This window comes from Podarcis erhardii (genome assembly GCF_964252035.2).
Source record: "Podarcis erhardii genome assembly, chromosome: 2".
NCBI classification, from domain to species: Eukaryota; Metazoa; Chordata; class Lepidosauria; order Squamata; family Lacertidae; genus Podarcis; species Podarcis erhardii.
The window spans coordinates 106,447,385-106,465,645 of NC_138498.1; the positions used below are offsets into that span (position 1 = coordinate 106,447,385).

At 41.5% G+C, this 18,261-nt stretch overlaps 1 protein-coding gene across 3 annotated transcripts in view; it reads right to left on the minus strand.

Annotated features, from left to right (window-relative positions):
• The window catches only part of QRICH1 (glutamine rich 1), a 28,876-nt gene extending 13,698 nt beyond the window's left edge, over window positions 1-15,178 (minus strand). The window contains exons 1-3 of one of the 3 annotated variants that reach the window (XM_081852597.1): window positions 15,054-15,159; window positions 12,684-12,746; window positions 6,752-7,084 (exon numbers count right to left, since the gene is read on the minus strand). In XM_081852597.1, the coding sequence (XP_081708723.1) occupies window positions 6,752-7,063 (312 nt within the window). In that variant the 5' untranslated portion in view covers window positions 7,064-7,084; window positions 12,684-12,746; window positions 15,054-15,159. Of the gene's footprint in view, window positions 1-6,751; window positions 7,085-12,683; window positions 12,747-15,053 lie in introns of all 3 variants that reach the window. The other 2 variants (XM_081852596.1, XM_081852598.1) reach the window with 2 other exon arrangements.
• Window positions 15,179-18,261: the final 3,083 nt, after the last annotated feature.

Consider the following 18,261-nt stretch of genomic DNA (forward strand, 5'->3'; position numbering starts at 1 on the left):
AACTGTCAGTTGGGTATCAGAATGTGGCCATACATAAAAAGTAGTCATTTCTGTGCACTTGGGGACCACCCGATATTTCAAATTAATTTGTAAATTAAGGCAAGAGAGAAAAACTGACAATATCCCAGTGAAGAATGAGCACTCTTAGTGGCCTTCAACAGCCACAGAATGTTGAAGGCAGCTGTACATCAGTTTTTGACTATGAAAGAATTTAGTGTACTCAAGCTTGTAAACAGCTCACATGCAGCATCCTGGAAAAGGGCTGGTGGCAGCAGAAATTGGGATCAGAGAATGTGCATCTGAGGCTAAATAACTCATCTTCCCTACACTATATGTGGAGGTGTGGGAAGAGAATAGACACTTTTTCAATTTCCCACTATCCAAAAAAAGCACTCTGGTTTGAAGCAGGCAGTAAATTTCTAGTGATGTCCAGAAGAGCAAGGGATGCTTTCAGAATGATGATAAAAGGAGACTTTCCCCCAACCAGCCACCATCCCCAGGAGTCCTGAAAAGCACTATGAATCTTCTATTCTAGGATGGCTTGAGATCTGAATAGCACCTTCCCAGGATACCATAAACTTATTATTCAGACAACATTTTCTTATAAATGTGTGTATGTAGTTAGAACTTCTCAAAAAGGCATAAGCTTAATAGTACAACTATAAGAAAATGGAAGGAATGGATTTCCTACAGAGGCATCTTGCTATACTGGAAGAAAGTGTTTTTGAATGAGTATAATGCAATAAAATTGTAGTAAGAAGTGATAGCTGAAGCACTCAATAAAACTTAAGAAATTCTTACTTTTTTTAGTAATAGTAACACATATAATACTTAAAAGCCTGCAACAGAGGCAGTAATACTTTCCAAACTTCACATTATTGTCCTCTTGTTAACACCAAACTAGGGGCAAATTCTTACATGTGTTTCTGGCACTGCATACTACTATGGGAAATATAATGGTGCACTTTTGTCTTAAGTCACAAATCTAAGATGGTAACTTTATGTGGAAAACCTGTGAACAAATTGCTCCCCAAATTAAACGGAGATGTTTCTTAGAAGATTTTAACATTTACAGGTCTTTAATTTACAAACTACTAATTTTTCTGCAAATGTATTGAGTCCCACAAATATTCTGCAGATACCACCCACAAAAATAACTATGGGTGGAAATACTAGATATAAAAAATTAATATAGTAATGAGGACATGCTATCACTCAAAACTCTTATGCTAATCTTGAAATGCAGAAAAGAGAAACAGTTAAAAGCAGAAAACAGAAAGGATAGCTGATTATCCAAAGACCAGCTAAGTTAATGTAGAAATAAGCCAAAGCAAAACCACATTTCTAGATATGATAAAAAGTGCTCTAAGTCAGTTATAAAACTGACGAGAAGCAGCAACAAATTCTGACTTAATCCCAGCAGTTTCCAAATTCCATAATAAGACACAAGTGTTGAACTATATGCTCAGTTAACTGAGCATGCTTAAAATCTAGGTTTATCCCAAATTAGGATTTTGGGATTAAAGCTGCAGAATTCAGGAGCTCCTTTTTATAAGCAGTAACCTCTCTCAGTGACACATGTATCAAAAGGTTTACCTTTTTCTGTCCAGCATGTGTTGTCTAATTTAAACTTCACTGACAATTTTAAAAGAAGCTACCAAGCACATACTTACATTCCTATCACACACAAGATTTGTGAAGTTCCCCTCACTCACAAAAAGGCTCCAAATAGTTTCCTATGAAGATTAAAGCAATCTCTATGTAGAATATGAACTAATCCCACCCAAACACTACACAGGCAGTAGAAAGGAATGTGTCTGTAATAATCCTGCTGGTCAAACCAAAGCATAATCAGCAAAGCAGACAGACTTCTCTCATGTCCACTGATATAATCAATACAGAAGCATTTGCTGTTAGTTTCCAGCTATACATGGAACATAGAACCAAAGTGGTGGTGGTGAACGAACATGACAAAAAAGGTCTCCTATTATTGCAAAGATACTCTCAAAGTGTAAGGCAAAGGGGCTGGAGTGACAGAAGAACAATCTAAGAATAGTTCACAAATGCATGCTTATCACTCATGGCTGCAGCATCAAAGATCAAACAGACTGACTTTTGTGCTAACTCAAACAATGTTTTTAGTAAGTAATAGAAATTCAGCTGAAAACCAACAAATCTGAGTAATTAAGCAATGAGAAACCAAGCTACGTATATGCAAGGAGGAGGAATACTGTGTAGTCAAACTGTTTGGGGGAGCCTATCAAAGCAAACAAGTTAAAACTTCCTGAGCTTTATTTTCATAGGTGCTAACTGCTTATCTTGTTCTTAAAATTAGACAGCTTCCTGTTAGTTTAATAAATATTTAACGAGGCACCTTCTTACTCCTCCTCAAGACAAAGCTTTGTATTGTTTAAGCTCCATGGTGCTTGGGCATAGGCTTCCTGATAAATTGCTGGCAGCTCCTTGAATCTTACATATAAGTGTATCTCAGGCAGGTAGTGAAACTGGTTTCTTCTGAAGCTTAGGAAGGACTACCAGCAAATATCACACTGCAGGCTTGTTTGTTTTTAATGCTGTGCTTCAGGGCAGACTGCGGGGTGGGAGACACCTTGACTGCATATACCTTGGATCCTGAACACCTTGGTACTCAGACATTTTGGCTCCCAAACGCCACAAACCCGGAAGCGAGTGTTCTGGTTTGCAAACGTTCTTTGGAACCCGAACGTCCGATGGGGCTTCCACAGCTTCTGATTGACTGCAGGAGCTTCCTGCAGCCAATCAGAAGCCGTGGTTTGGTTTCCAAACTTTATGGAAGTCGAATGGACTTCTGGAGCGGATTCCGTTCGACTTCCAAGGTACGGCTGTATAGATGTCATTCAGCAGCTTTCGTGCTCATCTGTGAAAAGTTTCTTTCAGGTACCTAACTAGGAATGCACATGGAGAACAAGTATAGAATCATATGAACTAAAAAGGAAAACTAGTTTGCTTTAATTCTCTATATTCGTACTTGTCAGGGGTTCAGGGAGAGAGGCGCAGATGAGGGAGGAGACAGAGAGTGAGGGGGAAGGATTCCAGAGTGACGAGGAAGAGGACGACAATGACCCAAGATTGTCCATGAGTCCGTCCAGTGAATCGGAGGACTCCCAAAAGGGAGCCCCTCTGGTCAAGCCAAGGGGAGCTAGAGGGGGAAGCAGTCAGGAGCAGGGAAACGAAGGGGGAACCCCCAGTGGGAGTTGGAGATCGGGACCGGCTGCTCCGCTGGAACGGAGTGAGGGGGGTGGAGTGACCAGTGTGTCAGAAGGAGCAGAACAGGAAGCAGAGAGGGGAAGGAGATCAGGGCAAAACGTCCTGCCGGAAGGGGAGGAAAGTAGTATCGAGGGCAGTGTAACTGTCGAAGGGAAGGTCAGGAGCAACGTACGCGCGCCAAGTTCAAAATGGGAGGCGCGCGGAAATGAAGAGAGTCCTGGGGAGGAGCCTGGTCCCAAAGCCCGAAGGAGGGGGGAGGAGGCGCCAGAGGATTCAGCCTCTGGGGAGTCCCGAAGGGAGAGAACACAGGGGGGCAGAAAGACCCTGCGGAAAAGGAAAGAGAGGAAGAGGTGGACCAGTACAAGCCTCTTAAACTGGTGTAGAGGCGGGACTGACTCAGAGGGGACTTCAGCGGTCTAAGCGTAACAGACGTAGAGTCACGGAGCTAGGCTGTGAAGCTAAGAATGTTCTTCGATAAAAACGTTTGTACATAAGCCGGGCTGGACTTTGGTCTCTTGTGAGCTGGGACCACGGGTGACTCTGACAGTACTTTTGATTAAATTTGCTATCAACTTATAAAATCATTTCACACTGGTATTCCTCAATTCTGTTATGCTTTACTGCTAATATGCAAGTGCCCCCCCCCAAAAAAAATTTTCTTCAGCAGTCCTCAGGTGCTTTTATGAGTTGCAACAGCTTTCATATTTGAAAAATAAAATGTATTTTATCAAGAGACAAGTTTAAGTGCCAAACCAGATATGCAGTTGGACACTCACAGAGCATTTTCTTAGTCACATTTAGCTTGGCCCAGAAGATATAATGGCAAAAATGCCACAGATCACAAATTCAGAGCTATTTATCTTTCAAAAAGCAGTCCCATTTTTTTAGTCATGCAAAGGCAACCCAACTCTGAACAAAACAGCTCTGACAATCTTTTTGTGTCTGGAATTGGGTGGGTGTGCTAATTTCCCCAAATGCACATTCCTATATCATCCTCTCACATCATGGTGATGGTAACTATCTGTCCATAGAGCCCTCTTGCCACACAAAGTTGAATCAATTTTTATTTCATATTTGAGGGCAGAGTAAGAACATTGTAGTTCAATACTTAAATTAAGTTCAATACTTACAAGTGATTATAGTTTTATATCTCGTGTTTACAAAGAAATGTAATATGCAACTAGCTAATGCAAAATAGCTATGTAGTCAATACATTGCTTATGCTCACAATGAATGAAATCCCCAGTGCTTTCTATTTTGTATTGCATTATTCTTCAGTGCTGCTGTTTTTTAACTAGATTGTATTCTTTTGTTAAAATTTATTTTTAATGGTCTGAAGAGGTTTAGAGCAGCAATATTTGGGATACCTTCAAGCTATACAAGGTCCGATGGAAAAGGTTTGAATAATTAGAGTGTTGTTCAACACCCTCATTATTTCATCTATTAGATATTTCTATATTCTGTGCATCAATAGGGTTTTTTTAATAAAAAAAAAGACTGGCCTAATCCTAAATTTAAGCATTCAGTATACCACAACTGATTCTTACACTGATTCTATCTATATATCAGTGCCAGGAATATCATATGCTAAGTTCACTATTATAGACAGATGGTTGAAAGTGCAAATAGCATCCAGGCAAGGCAACATAGTTAGAACTCAAATTTCCAATGGATACCTACAGCTGAGTGTTATGCCTAGGTATTGCTGCATTTAATTAAATGTCAGGGGCACCTAGGTTTGCTGAACAAGTCCTGTTTTTCTAATGTAAATAAAACTCTTTGAAGAAATCCAAATGAAAGCACTAGCCTGTAACTGTTTACACAGTAGCAAAGAGCCATGCACTTTTGATGCACATTAGGTTTCATAATACAGAGAAATATAGGCTTAGTCTACTAAGCTCTGAAGCATGACTACATTTTCTGCTAGTTTGTTATTGTCTGTACTTCAAGTTAAACACAATATGGCCACAAAACATGTGTTTGCTTCAAGTAGTATAATAAAGTAAGGTCTAAATTCCTCCATGGGGAAAATTAGTAATTCCTAAATCAAGGGTGAACTAAACTGCTCACTGTGTTTCCTATTACTGGGGACTGGCAGAATCAAATATTAGGAGTCAGTATTACAAATCTAAGGTTAATCATCCCTGTTACTCACGATTCATGTATGCAATTATGATTCCATATCTAAGGTTAATCGTCCCTGTTACTCAGATTCATGTATGTATGCAATTATAATTCCATATACAGTAGGAACTGCCAACCGTAAGGCCACAAGTAGAATTTGGCCTTGGGTGACAGCCAATTGACCCCATGAGTCCTACTGCCAGTTGTGATGCAGAGCCTTGAAAGAATCTCTCCACAGTCACTATTCAAAATGTAAAGCTCAATGATGGCAGACTCAGAACTTTTGTGATCAGGTTTATGTTGACTAAATTCAGTTAAGGGTTGAAAGGGAAAGGAAGAAGACAGAGAAGTTATGGACCTGACTGCTAGACAAGCCCTAAATGGCTTGGATCCAGGCTACCAGAAGGGCTGTACCTCCTTGTATGAGCTTGCCCGGGCTTTGTTATCTTCAGGGGAAGCCCTGCTCTCGGTTCCACCACCATCACAGGTAAATTTAGTGAAGGTACAAGAGAGGGCCTTCTGAGTGGCTGCTCCCAGATTGTAAACTCTCTTCCATGGGAGACGAAGTTGGCCCCCTCTCTGCTTTCCTTTCACCAGCAGGCAAATGCAAAGTTCCTAAGGAACGCATGACTCAGTTACGAACACTGAATCATATAAGTTACAGTAAGCCATTTGTTTTCCATTAGGTATTCACCAGAATGATGGGTATTATTGGTTTAAATGAAACACTAGACGCAGTCAGGAGGTTTTGCGCAAATGTGCTTTAAAAGTCACTTCTGCAGAAGAATATGTCTGAAAATTCAAGATACACCAGGCCTCTAGAAATATGGATACACTGTTTGAAAGAGTGGCATTTGGGAAGTAAAGTTAAAATTGATTTGCCTTATTCCTGTGCTCTTTGGATTATATAGTACTCTTAATAATTTATCTTATGGTCATGTTTGCTTTTAAAGAACATTCACAGATATCCAACACTGAGAGGACTTTCCCCTTCCTCTCCTCTGCAGCCCCACGCATGGCCAACATTTGGACAGCTGAATATAACCCAAGTACTTAACACAGGTACTTTGTGCACTATGAAAAGAAAAAGCAAAATTAGCAGGGTGGAGAAATTTAAATTAAGTTTCTGATTTGAATTAGATTGGTCCATGTAACAGATATATAGAAAACTAAATAAAATCTTTAACCTATCTGAGCGATGAGCAAAAACATTTGTACCTAACAACTGCATTCTTTTTCAATTAAGTTGTTTTGGAGGAGAGAAAATGCAAGGAGTAGGTCTCTACAGTTGTCTATGAAAGCTGCCCAGAGCACAAATTCCTGCCTGCTTTTATGTATGAAAGCAGCAAAGAGTAAGAGACGTGCATCCTTTTAAGATTACCTGAACTTGCTGGGGTTGCTGCACTTGTATTTGCTGCTCTTGCTGTGTTTGCTGCTGGACGCTTGTTGTAACTGGGCAAGCAAGTTCAAGCAAAGATCCAGCCACTTCTGTGCTATCTGTGTAGATGCAGTTGCCACCTTGCTGGTATACCATGGTGGTGGTAGCAGCCGTCTGCTGAAACTCCTGTAAGGCTTCAGGACCCTTGGAGGCAAGGGAGTCCAGGAATTCCTTCATCCTATGCTGTGGGATCGTTCGTGCTTTGACACGGATGTATTCTTCAAAGGAAATGGTGTTATCCAAAGAATTATTCATATTGCAAGGTACTCAGGATTCCTTAAAAGAAACAAAGCAAGCCATTACAATTACACTCTAAGCCACTCTCTCTACATTTCTGATGTCTTTATCAATAAGGTAGAAATATTATTCAGGTCATTCTGACTACTCACCACAGGTTAATTTATTAAAAAGTCATGCATAACAGACACATGCAGCTTTCTATTAAGATCCACTAATCTACAAACCCATTGTCTTTCAATGAGAACCTCAACTCAAGGCAGAGTCAAGCCCAATCCAAATCAGAGGATTAAAGTCTCCACTGATATATGGTACCCTCTGTAAAAACTGGGGAGTTCCCACTAGGCATGGAATAAAAGTTTTTGTTGTTGTTGTTGTTTTTAAAAAAGGTTCCACAACTCCAACAGGCTACTGATTCCCCTGAAATGTTTGTCTCCCTGTGCATTCAAAAAAGGTAACCATTCCTAGCAACGTAGCATAACACTGCTCAGCACCCAAAACTAAGTCACAATGGTGCAAGGACAGGAAAATCTAAAAGGAAGTGCGGTGGGGGGAGAGGGAAGATGAGGGAATCCCTCCAGAAGGTTCCCAATTTCCAAAAGGGAAACATTCAGGCTCTGCACAGGTAATTCTGATTCAGAGAATAAGTGGATCATTGCTCCAAGTAAAGAGACCTTCCTTTTTGTGGATGCTCTAACACGTTGTTTCATGGCTTCAGTATCAACCACACACTAAGTAGAAATGATTCATCAGGGCCTGGAAATTTTGCACAAGTGTACAATTTAATGCCTAAATGATCTCAGCTTCCATTAAACATGCACACCAAGTTTCTATTTAAAGTGTGGAAGGGTCAGCACCCAGCGAAATTTCAGGAACTGGGAGGGACTAGTAGGACCTTATTGTTTAGCCTAGTATGTATCCTAATGACTAAAATAATTATGCAAAGCAAGGTAATCAATCTGCATAGCTCATACAGGCTAGAGTATTTTTTTTACTGTATACCCACTGAGTCTTGCATAAGATTCACTAAATCTGCAGGCTGCAAGGCCTCCTTCAATTGGTGGGCAGGCCACAGTGATAAAGTTTTCATTAAGCAAAATTAACTGTTTTGGCAAAGGCTTTGCCAAATCTATTGACTTACAGTTGAACAACATAGGCCATTCAAAAAGTCCAAAGATTTTGGAAAATAAATTCAAAGTAAATATATATATACATTAGGTTGCCTAATATTTTTCATATTACAGTCATACCTTTAAAGTCGAATGCCTTGAGAGTCAAACATTTTGGCTCCCAAACGATTCAAATTTGGAATTGAGTGTTCCAGTTTGTGAACGTTCTTTGGAACCCAAACGTCCAACACAGGTTCTGCGGCTTCCGACTGGCTGCAGGAGTTTCCTGCAGCCAACTGGAAGCTGCATGTTGGTTTCCAAACGTTTTGGAAGTCAAACGGACTTTCGGAATGGATTCCATTCGACTTCCAAGGTACGACGGTATAAGTATGGAATTTGTGTTTCCTTATGAAAAATATGAAATGGGGTAAAAAATGTATACAGAACACACACATCCCTGGTCAATACGCATAAACCCTGAGAAGCAGGATTTGTTTTTTAAGCAACATAAGTGTTGCTAATAATTCTGAACGCTTAACAGTACTGAGTGACAAGGCGTAGCAACATACACACCAGTTTCTCACTCATAAAGCATTATACTGTAGTCTCCACTACCAAAGAAATTCTGCAGTTAAAGAGAAATGAAAGCTCAAGAGAGACACCGCCACAGTTACTACACAGTGAGAAAGCCTGAGGTGAGAGAAAAGTCATCACTTCAATAATCACTGAAGTGAAGCCACCCAGCATCTAGGCATTTATTTGTTCACATTAATACATTTATTGTACAAAGGTAGCCCTGCATGCAGTCGTATCACCTCTAGAGCTGCTCACAAGACATATATTAACAATAATCACCTACAGTGGACTACTGTAGGACTCAAACAAAAGTTTTAGATTTCAGCTACCATTGAGACCAAAGGATGATGTCTGGGCCCTCTATCGAATTTCTTGTTTTTGAAAAGTCAAGCAGACGTCTCTGGCCCTGGCTACATATTATTTGGAGCACCATGAGTGCTGCTGCCCCATGGTGGGCTCCCTGCACTACTCTTGGTATCATCTGCAACTTCCATCTACACTATTAGGATGGAACATACCATGCCAGCAATGAATAACCAAACTGGGTCAAATTGGCATCATGGTATAACTACATGATTCACTCTGTGAGGATGGAAATTGCAGTTATTAGCAATCGTCATGTGGCAGCAACCATCAGGAAGGCAGCAAATGCAGTACTCCATGTATAAATGAGGCCCCAACAATTATGTAGATTTTCAGGTGGGATCCTATGCAAATTACGAGAGTGATCTAATTTATATATTTTATTATATATAAAATAATACTCTTTACCTGTATTTAGAAAGCAAAGCTAAAAACTTTGAAACTGCCACACTTGCACAATATTGTATCTGTAATTGGCACCCATTCATTGTTGCTACTGAATTTATGGAAAATTTTCTGCAGAAAAGTAAAGCACTAGAAACTTTCCCACAGATCATGGGCATCAATATCACACCAAGCAAACCTAAAGGAATCAATTACATTTAACGTACATGAGGCCCAATTGCTACAAGAATAGTTGCAAACTTGCCATGCCAGATACATCATCAGATGCAGATGGATCCAAAAAGTAAGAGACCCAAGCCAAAAATGTAATTATGTTTTTAAAATAAGACACATAAATTGACTGCCACTGTCACAGAATGTTTTTCAAATCAGGCCTATTTAATAGTTAAAGTTTAGATGGGCAGAATATACACATTGCCTAGAGAAGTCTTTATATTTAACTAGTAAATCTGATCTACTTCTTCTAGAAAGTTGTAAGTTAAATATATTGCTCCCATATTTTAGCCACTTAAGTATTCAAATTAAGATGCTTAATAAAAAAGATCCCCACTTTTCCAATCAAGGTTCCAGGTGGCAAAAATGTTCTGGCTGTGCAAGGCAGAACTAATGATGCTATTCCCTTTGCTGCTGACCCAGTAAACACAATTCCCCAACAGCAAAGGAGATTAAATCTAACATTTTGACACACCGCTTTTTCCAACAGAAAAGCATTTGGTGGCATTGGCTAGAATCAGCTGATTCTAGCCAAAGAAGTAGCCTTTTCAAATGCATTGCTGTCACAGAATGGGGTAATAATTATCAGGTTTAATACTGGACCTCACACTGGAATAAAATTATACTCCAATTCCAAACATACTGCTAAGCCCCACTTACTCAAGGGAATTTACATTTAATCAAGCTGCTAAGGATAGTCAGATTCTGGAAAAGTTACAAGAACAGTCTGTGTGTCTCCCCTGCCCACCGCCTTAATTTTGCAAATTTTAGGAGTAGCTAACAATGGAGACATATGGCTGGATTTGAGGAATTAACCATTCCTTCTTCCCATAAGTCCTAGGTGAAAACTGAAACCTGTATAATATCTAAGAGAGGTTCATTTAAATGTCTACTACCTCCCACATTCCATTTAGGACTCTGACCAGATGCAGACAAAGTAGCTTCCCCAGTCAAATAGCCTCATAAACACTATTTTGTGGGCATTTGGGTTGGCCCAATGGAAGGCAATATGGATTCTGGAACATTATGGCTATCAAGACACTGAAGGAGTCATCATTGTTTTCAAATCAGTGGCTTTTGAAATGCAGACCCTTTTAGTTTGCCTCAATCTTATGTAAACGGGTAAGATTCTGAGTTACTTAATAAAGTATTATTACTTAATAAAGTATTATTATAACGTTGGGAAATATTCATGGGCCCCATTTTATAGAGCTGATACGATTTCCACAAATATACTAGCTAGAGAATGTCATACAATATTCAAGAGCCTGCCTTTCAAAGTACAGTGGTACCTCAGTTTAAGAACAGTCCAGTTTAATAACAATTTGGTTTACAAACTCCGCAAAACCAGAAATAGTGTCTTGGTTTGGTTTGAGAACTTTACCTCGGTCTAAGAACAGAATCCAAACGGTGGAAGGGCACCAGCAGTGGGAGGCCTCATTAGGGAAAGCGTGCCTCGGTTTAAGAACGGTTTTGGTTTAAGAACAGACTTCCAGAACGGATTAAGTTTGTAAACTGAGGTACCACTGTACCTTTAAATATGATTAGGACCTAAGATTAATTTCTATTTCTATGAAGTTATTAAAGGATGGATCACACATCTCATACTTTTGAGAACTAATGATTGAAATCAAGATAAAAATCTGGCCTAACATTATAACTGTTGCCTTTTTCTGCCACCGCTTCAAAAAGAAGCAACAGCAAGTCTAAATTGTTTGACAGAAAATGAATGTTAGAATGATGTTGGACAGAAATTAAGTGGTTTCCAGCTGTAATGCTTAAGAGATATGAAAAATAAGGTTTAGAAATAAGTAAAAACTAATGGTGAGGATTTGCTGAACTAACAATTTGAATTGGAATATAAGAAAGGGAGGTATGAGGAGGTCTGGAAAATAAGTTAAAAGAAAGTAAGTAAATGGAAATTCTATGTGTTTTTAGTTGTTTTTATTTTTGTTGTTTTTTCCTTTTGTTCTATATTGTATCACTTTTGAAAACTTTAATAAATATTCTATTAAAAAAAAACCACAGAAGTTACCCAGAAATATATTTTTCCTTTCCTGTAAATCTTGACACATCCAGACACATTATACAGTAAGGGTTGATAACTCTCTACCTCAGAAGATTTGACCAACTCATGAAATACTTTACCACTGCTTCTAAGATCCTTTTTGCAATTAAATACTGGCGAACAGTTGAAATTCACAGTTACAGTATTTTCCTACCTTGTCCACACCTTTGTAACCTACAACCTTACTGGTAGGAAACAACTTTTCTTTTCACAGGTGCTACTGTCACTACAACTGTTTCATAAAACTGAGGCAGATTAGTAGTTAAACATTTGAACCTTTCATTTACCAAATATTTTAGAAGCAGCAAGATGAATTCTGGGGGAAGCTTAGAGTGGTATAGGACAAAAGTTGACAAGAATTCTACAATGGAAATTTGCTCACCCCAAGTTGAACCATCACAAGCTATTTTACCTCCTTGGAATCTTCCAGTCTTGAAGCAATCACCTTCTGTTATATAAGTTACAAGCACCAGTGAATTGCAGGAGATATTCTTCAGCCTAGTGTCACTGTGCCAAGATACCATCCAGAAAAAAGTAATGCACATCAAGTGCGTTAATGCTTTAACCAACATCCATAAATACAGAAATGCATTTATGTTAATGATACCATTGCTGCAGAAATCATATATGAATCAAAGATCAGTTGTTTGTTTACTGAGCTTTCATCCTTACATGACCTTGGTATAATGTGCATTCCATCAACTTTCAGGAAAAACTGAAATAAATGATATGTAAAACAACAACTTCTGCCTAAGGAAACAAGTATTCCTTTATCTGCATTTTCATGTAAATATTAAATCTGGAAAGTCAGGCCAAGCCAACTGATTAGCAAGCAGTTAGTTCTCAGAACTTAAACATTATTGAAAGCACACACATTTATAGTATGCAGACAATCTAAACTCACCAGGCACCATGCTGTATGTATTTCTGATATTCGTGTCCTGAACTCTTTTAGACTCGTGACATTCTGGAGAAGACAGAACAAAGAAACCCTTTCCATCCCCACTTTAATTGTATTTATTTAAGAAATATAAAGGGAGAAGACAATGTTATATGACAAAGTTGGCAGAGATGTGATGCTCCCCCCCCCCAAAGTCCAATCCCCCACCTTTCCCCATTTTTTTCACATTTCTAGCTACTTCATTGTTTTTAAAAGGCAATTCTAGAGCTTTTCTAATTCCAGTGCCTTTTAAGAAAATAAAACTAAAACGCAAACTTTCTGAAACAAGAACTACTCAGTATTCAATGCTGAATTATGTGATGTGTGTGTCACATGCTCCCTTTACTTCTATGAGCTGCCTTGAGTTCTGTGATGGAGGAATAGCAGAATATAAGCTAACTCAGTAAAAATATGTTAGCATAAAAGCTTGAAGATGGATAACGTTTCAGAAACCTTGAATGAGGTAGCAACTGAAAGAACACAGGCATGGCTGCAGGAAGCATTGAACATCTGTATCGTCTACATCAGGTGTGGGAAACTTCTGGCCCTGCAGATACTGATGAAATTTCCATCATCCCCAAGCAACACAGCCAATGGTTTGGGATGAAGCAAGTTGTAGTCAAGCAACATCTGCAGGACCGCAGTGTTTCAGAATAATGTAACTTCCAGCCCTATCTGCATATTGTGGGGGCTAAACCTGCAACCTCTTGTATATGTGCACCCACCCACTAGTTGTTTATTACTAGTGCTACTATTCAAGTAAGCAGCAAAAGTCTCAGTTCCATCTGGGCAAATCTTTTGCCCACCCTACTGATCAAGACATGTTTGTAACATTAGGCACATGCTAGCATAAAAGTCGATTAGTACATTTCCATAGTAATGGTAGCATATTGTGCTTTACATTTACAAATGCTCCAGCCAAGGGTCTGAAAGCCTAGAAGAGCCCTAAGAAAACGCACAGGAACAAAAGGTGGTCTTATCCACAAAAACCTAGGTTTTAAAGTACTACAAAACTCTCTGTGGAATGCTAAAGGAATAGTTCACATAACAGACCCACAGGAACTGAAAGCCAGGAAAGGGCCCACAGTAGATTCCTCCACCCATCTCTTTATCATTAGTAATGATAAATAGGGCAAATAATCCCCCAGTCACTGGTTGCAGTGAAATAGCAGTGCTAAAAGGTATCTATCGGTTTTAAGGAAAACTAAATCCAGAGACAGATAATCATACAGCTGCAATCAGCTGAATAGGGAAAGTTACTCAGCTTGGGTATGGGGTGGGGGAAGAGAGAGAGAATCACTCAAGTAAGCCTAACTGTCCTGTCAGAGGTATTGTACAAGGCTACACTAAACGGTCCACTGTAATGCACAGCATGAATCACTTTAGATACAGTATTTGTAAATATTGCAGGCTCCTAGACAAGGCCCGCACACCGAAAAGGCCCCGCCTTGATCTGCCTCGCCTCCATTTATTGTAGCCTTCTGGCCAAGGGTGGGGATGAGCATCCTTGGTCGCACGAAACTGGCGTGCGAATGGCTAGGTGAAGAGGAGGAGGAGGAGGAGGAGAAGCAACGGCGGAGGCCGAAGGGGTTTGGGAAGAGTGAGGAAAATTGGCCACAGCCGTGGCAGCTCACCCCGCCTCCCCAGGGTCTCTGCAGCACTAGGGCCCGCCGGCCTCATCCTGGAACTTCGCCTGCGACTGCTGCTGCTGCACCCGAGTCGGCGCCTTTGAAGGAGAAGCGGCGCGAGCGCGCCCGCAGCAGCAGCAACAAACCCAAGGCGCGCGCCCGGCCCCACAGAGGGCCCTGGTGGTGGACTTCCCAGCGCGCGAAACACCGGGAACGCGCGCGCGCCTACTGCCGCCTCTGGAACCAGGGAGGGGGAGCTGGGGGCTGGTGAGGGGAAGAGTCGGGAGCGCAAGGCGGGGCCGCGGGCACCGTGGAACGAACGACGCAAGGCCTCGAAGTCTGCGCGCCGCGGCCCGATCCCGCCCTACGAGTCTCCAATTCCAACACGCACGCAAAGAGGTCCTCTCTCTTTGCCCCCCCCACCCCACAGCGCCCGCCCCCCACCACCGCGGAACGCGCGCGCACGCGCTCCCCAGCGCCACACACACAACAGCCAGGCTCGCGGGAGCGCGCTTCGGCCCCGCTACCCCTCCCCCTCCCCCCCCCGCCGCCGCTATTCTTTTTCTTCTTCTCCTCCTCCTCCTCCACCCCGCCCGGTCTGAGGCAGCTCCTCTTCTTCTTCACCAACCCCCGCCCCACTCCAGCCCTCCCGTCCGCCCCACGCCCGCCGCTCGGCTGTCAGCGTCCCCGCCCAGCGCCGCCTCACCCCGGCCCCTCTGCCGCCTCGCGCCGTCGCCACCTCAGGCCCCGCGTCTTTTTTCCCCTCACAGGTCCCTGGGCGCCATCTTACATTCAACCCGCCGCAACCAATCGGCGCCCGGGCTCGAGCTCGCGACAGCTCCGCCTCCAAGCCGCGCGAGAGCTGCGCGCCGAGTAGACGCCCCTCGCCTTAAAGCGGACGACGGAGGGGACGGGAGGGGTAGGAGGCGGGGGAGGGACCAGAAAGGGGGGATGAGGGATGAGGGTGCCAGGGGCCCCAGTGCCGGATTTAAGCATAAGATAAAAAAGCTATAGCTTAGGGCTCCACTCTCTTGGAGGCCCCCCAAAATATACTTCTTCTTAATTGTATTTCACTATTAATATACTTCTTCATTGTATTTCAGTTCAACAGTTACTTTGATAAAATACATATTTTGTTATGTGCAAATGGCTTTAGATACCTATTAGGTCCATAAATTGCCATATAGCATATATTCAACACAAAAAACAGTGGCAATTTGTTGTTGACAAAGGACAGCTGGACATATAAAGGGCCCCATTGCCATCAGTAGCTTAGGGCTGAGGGGCAGCTTGTCCAGCTCGCATGCTCTTGCCCATCTATAGTTCAAGGCCCCACTCCAATCCTACAGCTGTTTCCCCCCCCCCAACCTGGGACCCTCCAGAGGTTGTTAGATGCCAGTTCCCATCAGCTGCAGCCAGCAGGATCAGTGGTTAGGGATAGGTCTTGCAATCCAGCATCATTTGGGGAGCCACAGGTTCCCCTTCCCTGGCATACTGTGCCCCCCTCCCCTGAAAGAAGGTTAAACTCTGCTTAACCCCTACATAGGGCATCCCTTTCTGATCCTTTGTGCCGGCTCAGAAAAGCTTGTGGCACCAAGGAATTTAAGGACAAACCCCCCAGTGTTAATCTGGACACTTACTCCTAGGGCAGATGTGGCTGGGTCAACCTCCCAACAGCCAGAGACATATGGCTAATAGTCGCAGATTAATGGGAGTTGGTGTCCCACAACAAATGAGGAATCATGCACAACCTTGCAGACTAATAAGATTTTTCTCTAGTAGATATTCTAGCAAGAATAAGCAGTCCCTTCTGCAACTGTATAAGCCATTACAAAACCATGAAATCACCTTTTTTGTTACACAGCATTCTCCCTGCACACCCCCTCCGTTGTAACCCGACATATTTCCGCAGTATATTTTTGTAAGCAGGCCATAGTTTCCAGTGCAAGTCCCTTGCTTCTGGGCAAGCCTGACAGAGAGTCTAGGAAGCTTTGAAAGTATTACAGGAATCATTCCTAAAAGAAAGAAACACTACCTAGGCCAGGAAGAGTTGTTTCATAAAATATACAATGTTTTTATTCGAGAAGAATGGCGCGAAAAAACCTTATGGGAAATTCCCAATCTCAATTAATCGCTCATCTTTATGTATTGTATTATAAAATAACCCTCTATAAAATATCTAGATTTCCATAACACGCTGGTTCAGAGAAAATCCCAAACTGTTGCACAGTTTTCATGAGTAGCAGGCAATATGCACTTTGATATTTGAAATGCTGTTCTCTAGAGCAGATTGGTATACTTTTTCAGTTGAAATGGACTCTAGTTTGGAGTGAAGGAAAAGCCAAGCAGTTATAGGCCTCTATCTGCAGCTTTGGTAAAATGCTGTAATATCCAATCAGCAGCTTGCATAGAGTTGCACCCCCTTTGAAACTTTATAGCTACTGGTAAAGGCTTGTGGCAGCAATGAAAAGATTTTTTTTACCCACAGGAGTTCAGTTCAAAGAGGGAAAATCCTGCTATCACAAATTTAAAGCGGCATAGCCACAGTTTGAAAGCTCACAGTTTGAAGCTACAGAAACATGCCTTTAAGGAAGAAAAAGTCCCTAATTTTCAGCTAATACAAAGTTATAGATAAATCTTAGAAGAGTTCTCATGATGGAGCAGCTGAAGAGCTCTCTAGGGCACGATTCAGTAGAAGAGTTTTCAGAATGGCACAAATCTTTTACAGCTATTGAGAGATCAGATCATATAATAAAGGAGGTTAACACCTGCTCTGTGCAGCAGTGCTGAACAAAGGAAACACTTTTGCAGACACAGAGTCTGTTCCAGGAATAAAGAATTCAGAGACTGATCAACACAGTGTTCCGCATCTCCCCAGCAAGCCCACAGTTATGAAACATGGAGCTGCATCTCAAGCAATCCTCACCATCCAAAACCTTTCCCTAGGCTTCAGCAAAGTTTCTCTTAAGAAATTCAGAGAAATAGCCCCAAGTTGGTTCACACAGAACTCCGCCCTTCCCCATGCATGTTAGCAATAGAAATAGTTTACAAGGAATCTTAATAGCAGTAATGCAGCTTGCTCATTCGAGATTTGTGCAAATATGTGAAATTCAGATGCAAAAACATAATTTGTATGAAATAATGTAAAATCTGTTCCGAATTCTCATTGAATTCAGTGGGACAGATAAGTGGATACAGGATTGCAACATCAATTTTATTTCTATTTGTACCCAATAGCCTTATTCAAGTGAAAAGGGATTCAGCAGTGGGGAGACCGGCAAGCTAATAAATAAGAATTGATTTCCAACAAAATCCCACAGCACAAAATGGAAAGTAGAAAGCACATTCTTTTATCACAAGCACATTTCCTCTCCTTTCTTGCAGAGTAGTTCCCCTAGAAAACAAAGGTAACTCACCTAGCAATATCACTCAGATGGGCTAATTGACTGTTTAAGCAGTTCCTGCTGTTAAATTATGCTGCTCTTTGCTGCCAGTGGCTACTAAAACTGTCTCTATTATCTGAAGTGACAACAGAAGCAGCTGTGGGCTCAGCAGACCAATCTGAGTCCACCTGAACTTGAAGCCAGTTCAACCAAAGGCTGAATATTTTAGTTTCACCGATATTATGCAGAAACATCACACCAGTTATGGCTGGAGAGAAGACTCTAGCAGTCAATCACATGAAAGCAACCATTCTCTCCCAAACCTACAGTAAAGCTATTCTCTCTTGAAGAGTATCACATTATTGACAAACCAAACCTAGCCAGCTCACATGCCACACAGAGACCAGAAGTCAGTACAGAGAAATTAATAAACATGTCCAAGTTTGGGTTTTTGCTTAAATGGGAAATGATTTAGCATCTGGATGAAATAACACTACACTGCTTGGCTGGCACTATTAACTACTTTTCCCC